Source organism: Catharus ustulatus, chromosome 24 (genome assembly GCF_009819885.2).
Source record: "Catharus ustulatus isolate bCatUst1 chromosome 24, bCatUst1.pri.v2, whole genome shotgun sequence".
NCBI classification, from domain to species: domain Eukaryota; kingdom Metazoa; phylum Chordata; class Aves; order Passeriformes; family Turdidae; genus Catharus; species Catharus ustulatus.
This window is the reverse complement of record NC_046244.1, coordinates 7,307,254-7,316,635: the sequence shown is the minus strand read 5'-3', so window position 1 is coordinate 7,316,635 and position 9,382 is coordinate 7,307,254. Positions and strand designations below refer to the sequence as shown.

At 55.7% G+C, this 9,382-nt stretch overlaps 1 protein-coding gene across 7 annotated transcripts in view; it reads left to right on the top strand.

Annotated features, from left to right (window-relative positions):
• Positions 1-9,382, top strand: part of SAMD11 (sterile alpha motif domain containing 11) — a 103,796-nt gene that overhangs the window by 24,878 nt on the left and 69,536 nt on the right. For all 7 annotated transcript variants that reach the window (XR_004420031.2, XR_006163107.1, XR_006163106.1 and 4 more), the window contains exon 4: positions 4,915-4,965. Coding sequence is in view for 4 of the 7 variants with exons in the window: in XM_033079479.2 (XP_032935370.1) it covers positions 4,915-4,965 (51 nt within the window). In the remaining 3 variants the exon portion in view is untranslated. The remainder of the gene's footprint in view (positions 1-4,914; positions 4,966-9,382) is intronic.

Here is a 9,382-nt window from a genome sequence, read left to right as displayed (position 1 = left end):
AATCTGGATTTGCAGATTTTCAGCTGGGTCTCACTCTCTGTCCAGGGCTCTGTGGCTTTGTGGCCAAGGAATCATCTGTGGGCTCCAGCTGTGTGAAACACAGAGGTGTGGGGCCCCAGATCCTGCCCCTGCTTTCAGATTCTGCTGTGATGGAGCTGGGCAGTGCAGTGTGGGGAGCAGGGTGTGGGAAGGGGTAGCAGCAAGGTGTGGGGTTTGTGTTTGGTCACAAATGTCAGAGCAGCCTGAGAGCCTCCAGGAGTGAGGGAGGGATGGGGCTGCAGCAGGGAGAGGGAGCTGATCCTGGTTTTGATGCTGTTTTGATTTTGATTTCTGATTCTGCTTGGTTCTGATGCTGTTTTTGTCAGTGCCATGGACCCTCACCCTGCAGTTGTGCAGCCTTGGGGAAGGGGCTGTCTGAGCTGGCTCCTGGTAACCTCTCCTGGCCTCTCAATATTCAGCTGCAAAATTCCAGGTCCTCTCAGCCCTCTGAAAACCCAGGAATTTGAGATCTGTAACCCCAGGGAAACAAACCCCTGGAGGCAGCGAGCCTCAGCCTGCCCTGCAGATCCCTGCAGCTCCTGGGGCTGTCACCTCCCTGTGATGCACAGCAGGGCTCAGATCCCCAGACAAGCCCAATAAACCCAGAGCAGAGGGAGCTGCAGGGCTGGAATTGCTTTCCTGATGTTTTATGTGCTCCTTGCCTGGCAGAGAGGAGCTGCTCCCCCTTCCCTGGACAGATGCTGGCACCCTCAGCAGCTGAGGAGACAAAGGAGCCACCAGCTCTTGCCATAAAATCCTCCTGTAATTAAAGTGGGTTTATCACTGCAGCTGCCCAGGAGCTGGGAATGGGAAGGTGTTTTGGGAATGCACCTGGGCTGGAGCACAGGAACCCTCCCAGTCACTCCTGCCCCCGTAATTGTGCTTTTAATGCCGCACAGTTCAGTGCAGGATTGTCTCATTAGGAGGGAGAACAAGGTGATAACTCCCTAATTGATAATGCTGGGCCCCCCAAACACAAAGTGCTCTTATCTCAAATCTTTAATTACTGTAATTGCTTCGCCTGTTTATGAGGAGATGAAGGAGGAATGTTTGGCAGCTCTCAGGCAGCGATCCCCAGCTCTCCCTGCTGTGCTCTCCTGCTCCCCAGCACTTTGTCTGGAGGTCTCCTGGCTCAGCTTTATCTCCTTGGAGGAGAGCAGGCTGCTCCCAGCTGGGGTAAACTCCCACTGCTTTGGTACAGTGCACTCTGCACAGCTGGATGTGCTGCTGCACAGCTGGATGTGCTGCTGCACAGCTGGATGTGCCCCCTGCACAGCTGGATGTGCCCCTGCACCCCTGGATGTGCCCCCTGCACAGCTGGATGTGCCCCTGCACAGCTGGATGTGCCCCCTGCACAGCTGGATGTGCCCCTGCACAGCTGGATGTGCTGCTGCACAGCTGGAAGTGCCCCCTGCACAGCTGGAAGTGTCCCTGCACAGCTGGATGTGCCCCCTGAACAGCTGGATGTGCCCCCTGCACACCTGGATGTGCCCCCTGCACAGCTGGATGTGCCCCTGCACAGCTGGAAGTACCCCCTGCACAGCTGGATGTGCCCCCTTCACCCCTGGCTGTGCCCCCTGCACAGCTGGATGTGCCCCCTGCCCCCCTGGCTGTGCCCCCTGCACAGCTGGGTGTGCCCCCTGCACATCTGGATGCGTCCCTGCACAGCTGGAAGTGCCACATACACCCCTGGATGTGCCCCCTTCACCCCTGGCTGTGCCCCCTTCACCCCTGGCTGTGCCTCCTGCACAGCTGGATGTGCCCCCTGCACAGCTGGATGTGTCCCATACACCCCTGAGTGTGCCCCTGCACAGCTGGATGTGTCCCTGCACCCCTGGCACCACCAACACATGCATTGCTGCCTTCACCACTTTGCCTTTTCCTCTCTGTCCCATTCCTGCTGCTCTGAGGGCTGGGCTGTGCTGCAGGAAAGGCTCTGGGGGTTGGAACTGGAGCTTCTGGAAGTTTCTGGGCTGGTCCCTCACCTCAGCCTTGGGCAGTCTGGGCTTTGTTGCTGCCCTTGGATTATCCCAGACTCCAAACGAGGGCAGGGCTGGAATCACCATCCCTGAAATGCTCAGGGAAGGGGTGGATGTGGCACCTGGGGCAAAAGTTGGGCTGGCTGAGCTTAGAGGGCTTTTCCAGCCTTAACGATCCCGTAATTCTTAATGAGACTGCACAAATTCCATGGCTGTGCAGGACTTTGGGAAGCTTTGACTTCCTCACCCTCCCAGGGAGATTCCACCCAGCCCTGCTGAATGGTGAGCTCAGCCTGGGAGCTTTTCCAGGCCGAGGTGCAAACTGCCTGTCAGGATCCCCTGGTGCTGTCCCAGGAATCTCCGGGCTGGGGAAAGCAGCAGGATCCTCACACACCGCTGGATTCCAGCCCAGCATTGTTCTGGGGGCTGATGAGTTTAATTTTTATTTTAAAGAGTGGGAGGGGAAGGGGAGAAATGCAGTGACAGCATCTGGGGTTGAACAGGGTGGGGCAGGACAGCTCTGGGCAAATCCCCGCAGTGGGGTGGTGAGGGTGAGGAGGAGGGTGAGGGTGAGGTGAGGATGAGAATGAGGATGAGGAGGAGGATGAGGTGAGGATGAGGGTGAGGATGAGGATGAGGAGGAGGATGAGGTGAGGATGAGGGTAAGGATGAGGATGAGGGTGAGGATGAGGTGAGGATGAGGATGAGGTGAGGATGAGAATGAGGATGAGGTGAGGAGGAGGATGAGGAGGAGGATGAGGATGAGGATGAGGTGAGGATGAGGTGAGAATGAGGATGAAGATGAGGTGAGGAGGAGGATGAGGTGAGGAGGAGGATGAGGTGAGGATGAGGAGGAGGTGAGGATGAGGATGAGGATGAGGTGAGGATGAGGATGAGGATGAGGATGAGGGTGAGGTGAGGAGGAGGTGAGGATGAGGGTGAGGATGAGGGTGAGGATGAGGTGAGGATGAGGATGAGGATGAGGATGAGGATGAGGATGAGGTGAGGATGAGGAGGAGGATGAGGATGAGGAGGATGAGGATGAGGGTGAGGAGGAGGAGGACGATGAGGATGAATTGAGGATGAGGGTGAGGATGAGGATGAGGATGAAGCTCAAACACCTGCTCAGGGTGCTGGGGAGGTGTCTTTGTCCTGATGTGGATTTGAGGGACAGAGGAGGGAAACAGCCACTGACTTCCCCAGGGTGCTGCAGGGTAAAATTCCCCAACCAGAACAAAATCCTTCTGGCCCAGGAAGGAGATGAGAGCAGCAAAGATGGTGAAGTGTAAGGAGGAAAGGAGAAAAAGGAAAAAGGAAAAAAATCAAAAACCAAAAAATCCCATCAAAAACCAAAAAATCCCATCAAAAACCAAAAAATCCCATCAAAGCCCCAATCCCCCTGGCTGCTCTGCCTTAATTTGGGATACTGTTCCTCCCCAAGCTGCTGCTCCTGCCTGTCACAGGCAGAGTGACAGAAGGTGCTGGGTTCGTTCCTGAGGTGGGAAATTGCTGATAATTCATTTCCAGCTGGGAGGGAGCACGGCACAGACACGTCTGGGGCTTCTGCCTGAAATGTCAGCACTGAGCTCGTTCTGCCTCCTCTGAACGGGGCCTGGGAGCTGAGACAGCTCCTGCAGCTCCCAGGGATGGGGGAGCAGGGAGAGGGGCAGGGTGGAGCAGGGAGAGGATGAGGATGGAGCAGAGAGGGTCAGCATGGAAGGGAGAGGGTCAGGATGGAGCAGAGAGGGTCATGGTGGAGCAGAGAGGGTTAGGATGGAACAAGAGGGTCAGGATGGAGCAGGGAGGGTCAGGATAGAGCAGAGAGGATGAGGATGGAGCAGAGAGGGTCAGGATGGAACAGGGAGGGTCAGGATGGAGCAGAGAGGGTCAGGATGAAGCAGAGAGGGTCAGGATGGAACAGGGAGGGTCAGGATGGAGCACAGAGGATGAGGATGGAGCAGAGAGGATGAAGATGGAACAGGGAGGGTCAGGATGGAGCAGAGAGGGTCAGGAGAGGGTCAGGATGGAGCAGGGAGGATGAGGATGGAGCAGAGAGGGTCAGGGTGGAAGGGAGAGGGTCAGGATGAAACAAGAGGGTCAGGATGAAGCAGGAGAGGATGAGGATGGAGCAGGGAGGGTCAGGATGGAACAGGGAGGGTCAGGATGGAGCAGAGAGGGTCAGGATGGAAGGGAGAGGGGCAGGAAGGAGCAGAGAGGATTTCCCAGTGCTGAGCAGCTCCTGGGTCCTGCTGTGGACACAGAGTTCCAAAGTGGGGCTGGACAAGGCAGGGTTTGGGGCTGGACAAGGCAGGGTTTGGGGGATTTGGGACTGGACAAGGCAGGGTTTGGGGCTGGACAAGGCAGGGTTTGAGGGATTTGGGGCTGGACAGGGCAGGGTTTGGGGGATTTGGGGCTGGACAAGGCAGGGTTTGGGGATTTGGGGCTGGACAAGGCAGGGTTTGGGGGGTTTGGGGCTGGACAAGGCAGAGTTTGGGGGGTTTGGGGCTGGACATGGCAGGGTTTGAGGATTTGGGGCTGGACACGACAGGGTTTGGGGAATTTGAGGCTGGACAAGGCAGGTTTGGGGCTGGACAGGGCAGGGTTTGGGGGATTTGGGGCTGGACAAGGCACGATTTGGGGGATTTGGGGCTGGACAAGGCAGGGTTTGGGGATTTAGGGCTGGACAAAGCAGGGTTTGGGGCTGGACAATGCAGGGTTTGGGGATTTGGGGCTGGACAGGGCAGGGTTTGGGGGATTTGGGGCTGGACAAGGCAGGGTTTGGGGCTGGACAAGGCAGGGTTTGGGGCTGGGGGTGTCCCCAGGGTGCAGCAGGGTTTTTTGGGACAGCAGGTGAGTGCTCAGCCCGTGCCTCTGACCTCTCCTTGCCTTGTTGCAGGATTCACACCCACTGGGATTTGAACATCTCCTTCCGAGAGAGCTCCTGCAGGTACAGTTCTGGGTGCTGGCTGGGAGTTTCTGATCTGAATGAACATTTCTGTCACTCCTGGGGGCTTTTCCTCCCTCCCTTTGCTCCTCATTCTCCCCACACACCCTCTGCTTTGTTTTTTATTTTGGGGGAGGTTGTATTCTGGGGGATAACCAATCCCTTTTACATTGAAGAATGTACATTACATTATTTCTAAAGAAAACCCAGTTTTGATGTGTTTGCTCTGGTCCTGAGAAGGTGGGAATTCATAAATGGAAAGATTTCCAGTTGCAAACATGAATATTCCTCCGTGGAGAGCCTGGGTGTGGTGCATTATCTTTCGTGCAGCCAGCAGTCACAAACTCTTCCAATCCTTTAAAAATCCAGCTGCAGAAATTTGCACTGAAATCTGGCATTTTGAAAGGTCTCTTTTAGTCTGGATTGCCAGGTCAGAAAGTTGTAGAAAAGTGCTGGGTTTTTTTAGATTGAGAACAATAAATCTGAGCAGCTGGGGAACCTCTCAGGGAGGAGAAAACAGGACAGGGCAGAGAGGGGAAATCAGGGAAGAGGAACCTGAGTGAGTCTGAGTTCTGCCAAAAGCAGGTTTTGATGTTTTGAGTGAATCTGTTCAGTTAGAGGTGGAAAAAAGGGGGGAATGATGGCAGTGATGGAGCAGGGGACAATGTCCCTGTCCTGAACTGACCCTGGAGAGGGAATTCAGCCTCACCTGGGGCAGGTGGGAAATGCCCTGGGCTCAGAAATCCTCTGGTGTTCAACCCAGCCCAGACAGAACCACAAACCCCCAAAATTCCAACATTTTCCAGCTCACAAACCCCACCCCAGAGTGAGCACAATGAGCCAGTGCAGGCCCAGCTCAGCCAGCACCATAAAAACAGGTTTTTGAAAGGCAGCCCTTAGAATAAAACCCCTGCTCTGCTGCTCCAAGCTTTTGGGACTCTCAGACACAAAAGGATGGATTCCTTCCAGGCACAGCCTTTCATGCTAAATTTCAGCCCAGAGCAGAGTTTTATGGCTCAGTTATAAACTCCTAACAGGCAGAGGTTTGGGGTGGAAGTGCTGACAGTGCCTTAATTAATGGCCCTGTGAGCAATGGTTCTGCACAATGGCAGCTGAGGGTGCCAACACCTTTGGAAATTAGAATCCCTGTCTTAAAAAAAAGGGATAATTCTGAATTTTCAATGCATGGAATAAAATAATGGTCTGATTTTTATGTCAAATACATTTCCTAGTCTTCCTCAACTTGACTGTTCCCTTCAGTTTAGCTCTGTCCTGGAAGAAACCTCAGTAATTCCCCTTGGGAACAGAAATTTTGCTTTTCCTGATGAGTCCAGCTGTCACAAGCTGTCCATTTAGAGGGAAAAAAACCCATTATGCCATGTGGCAGAAGAAGGATTTGGGGTTTATGTGGCAGGACAGGAGAAGGTTTTGTGTTTTTGAGTGGCCCAGATTGCCCCAGAGCCCTGGAATCAGGTCTGGGTTCAGCAGGGGCTGCAGGAGGGTTTAGCTGAGCTTTGTTATCACTGCAGCTCGGGGGGGTGTGGGGTGGTGAAGGGGAATGCATCAGGGCAGGCAGGAGGGAAAAAAGGGAATAAATCAGGCTGAGGGGAAGCAGGGGATGAAAAACACCTTGGAAATGAGCTGGGGGAAGTGAACAAAATGGGAAATTCAGTGATTGAGCTGCTTCCTTTGGGAGGGGAGAGCAGGGCAGGGCTGGGGAGCTGCTGCTGCTGTCAAGGCTGCTCCTGAATCAGCAGGGTCCTGCTCAGGGCACAGTGAGGGTCTGGAGAGATCTGAGCTCTGCTCAGGGGCACAGGTGAGGGTCTGGGGGGGGCAGGGATCTGTCAGGGGCACAGTGAGGGTCTGGAGAGAGCTGAGCCCTGCTCAGGGGCACAGGTGAGGGTCTGCAGAGAGCAGGGATGTGTCAGGGCACAGTGAGGGTCTGGGGGGAGCAGGGATGTGTCAGGGCACAGTGAGGGTCTGGAGAGAGCAGGGATGTGTCAGGGACACAGTGAGGGTCTGGGGGGGGGCAGGGATGTGTCAGGGCACAGTGAGGGTCTGGGGGGGCAGGGATGTGTCAGGGGCACAGTGAGGGTCTGGGGGGGACAGGGATGTGTCAGGGTCACAGTGAGGGTCTGGAGAGAGCAGGGATGTGTCAGGGGCACAGTGAGGGTCTGGGGGAGCAGGGATGTGTCAGGGGCACAGTGAGGGTCTGGGGGGGCAGGGATGTGTCAGGGGCACAGTGAGGGTCTGGGGGGAGCAGGGATGTGTCAGGGGCACAGTGAGGGTCTGGGGGAGCAGGGATGTGTCAGGGGCACAGTGAGGGTCTGCAGAGAGCAGGGATGTGTCAGGGGCACAGTGAGGGTCTGGGGGGAGCAGGGATGTGTCAGGGGCACAGGTGAGGGTCTGGAGAGATCTGAGCCCTGCTCAGGGCACAGTGAGGGTCTGGGGGGGACAGGGATGTGTCAGGGGCACAGGTGAGGGTCTGGAGAGAGCAGGGATGTGTCAGGGGCACAGTGAGGGTCTGGAGAGAGCAGGGATGTGTCAGGGTCACAGTGAGGGTCTGGAGGGAGCAGGGATGTGTCAGGGGCACAGTGAGAGTCTGCAGAGAGCAGGGATGTGTCAGGGTCACAGTGAGGGTCTGGAGGGAGCAGGGATGTGTCAGGGGCACAGTGAGGGTCTGGGGGGAGCAGGGATGTGTCAGGGGCACAGGTGAGGGTCTGGGGGAGCAGGGATGTGTCAGGGACACAGGTGAGGGTCTGGGGGGAGCAGGGATGTGTCAGGGTCACAGTGAGGGTCTGGAGAGAGCAGGGATGTGTCAGGGGCACAGTGAGGGTCTGGAGAGAGCAGGGATGTGTCAGGGCACAGTGAGGGTCTGGAGAGAGCTGAGCCCTGCTCAGGGGCACAGTGAGGGTCTGGAGAGAGCACGTAGTGGCACAGGAGCAGTGTCCCCAGACAGGAGTGGCACAGTGTCCCCAAGCAGGAATGGCACACTGTCCCCAAGCAGTGGCACAGGAGCAGTGTCCCCAAGCAGCAGTGTCCCCAAGCAGCAGGGGCAGTGTCCCCAAGCAGCAGTGGCACAGTGTCCCCAGACAGCAGTGACACAGTGTCCCCAAGCAGGAATGGCACACTGTCCCCAAGCAGTGGCACAGGAGCAGTGTCCCCAAGCAGGAGTGGCACAGTGTCCCCAGACAGGAGTGGCACACTGTCCCCAGCAGCAGCGGCACAAGAGCAGTGTCCCCAAGCAGCAGTGTCCCCAAACAGGCAGTGGCACAGGAGCAGTGTCCCCAAGCAGCAATGGCTCCAGCAGACAGTGGCAGTGTCCCCAAGCAGACAGTGGCACACTGTCCCCAGCAGCAGTGGCACAGGAGCAGTGTCCCCAGCAGCAGTGTCCCCAGACAGGGGTGTTCCCAAGCAGGAATGGCACCCTGTCCCCAGGCAGGAGTGTCCCCAAGCAGTGGCACAGGAGCAGTGTCCCCAGCAGCAGTGGCACAGGAGCAGTGTCCCCAAGCAGCAGTGTCCCCAGCAGCAGTGGCACACTGTCCCCAGACAGGGGTGGCACAGGGAGCTGCAGAGCTGTTCCTGGGGGCTCTGGGGACAATTCAGAGCACTTTGTGGAGGACTCTGACGTCCCCAGTGAGGCAGCACAGATGTCCCAGCCATGGAAAGGAAAATGGATCCGGCTCCAGGCTGAATTCTGCCCCTCCTGCCCCTCCCTGCTCAGGGAATGTTCCATTCCCATCCTGGATTTTTGGGAATCAGGCACAGAGGCACCTGAGTGGCCTCTCCCTTTCCTGCAGGGATCAGGAAAACAAGGAGGAAATTTGGAGCGATGAAAAGTATGACTGAATCTGAATTAATGATGCCATCATCATTTCATTAGCAGCACTTTCTGCTCCTGCTGCCATTCCCAGGAAGATTTATCTGAGGATGGGGTGGGGAGGGAACATTGATGGCTGAGCAGAAATCCTGATGCTGAGGGGAGTGGGGAGCTGATAAACCAGTTAGAACTTCATTTAGAGCTAAAATTGTACTTCAGCTAAAGGTGAGAAGAGCTGTTAGACACCTACAGGAAAAGGGGGGGAGTTTCTTTAGAGTAATTCTGGTTTTGTTTATCCCTCTCTGCCATGGGAGGGGTGCTGCAGCTTTTTTTGGAAGGATTTGGGATAATCTGAGCAGCCCCTTGTGTTGTTGAAACACAGACAGTGTCCCTGCAAATCCCAAACTTCAGGGCTCCCTCTCCTCCCTCCCTCAGGGTGGTGTCATCCCAGTTTTTAATTTTTATTTATGAGCTTGCAGAGAGCTGAATGACAAAGCAGGCTTACAGTAAAAACATCTTCATACTTATTTCCACCTTATTTTGGACTTGCCAGCCCTACTGATCATTTTTATGAACTGTCACGAGCATTAATGAAATTTT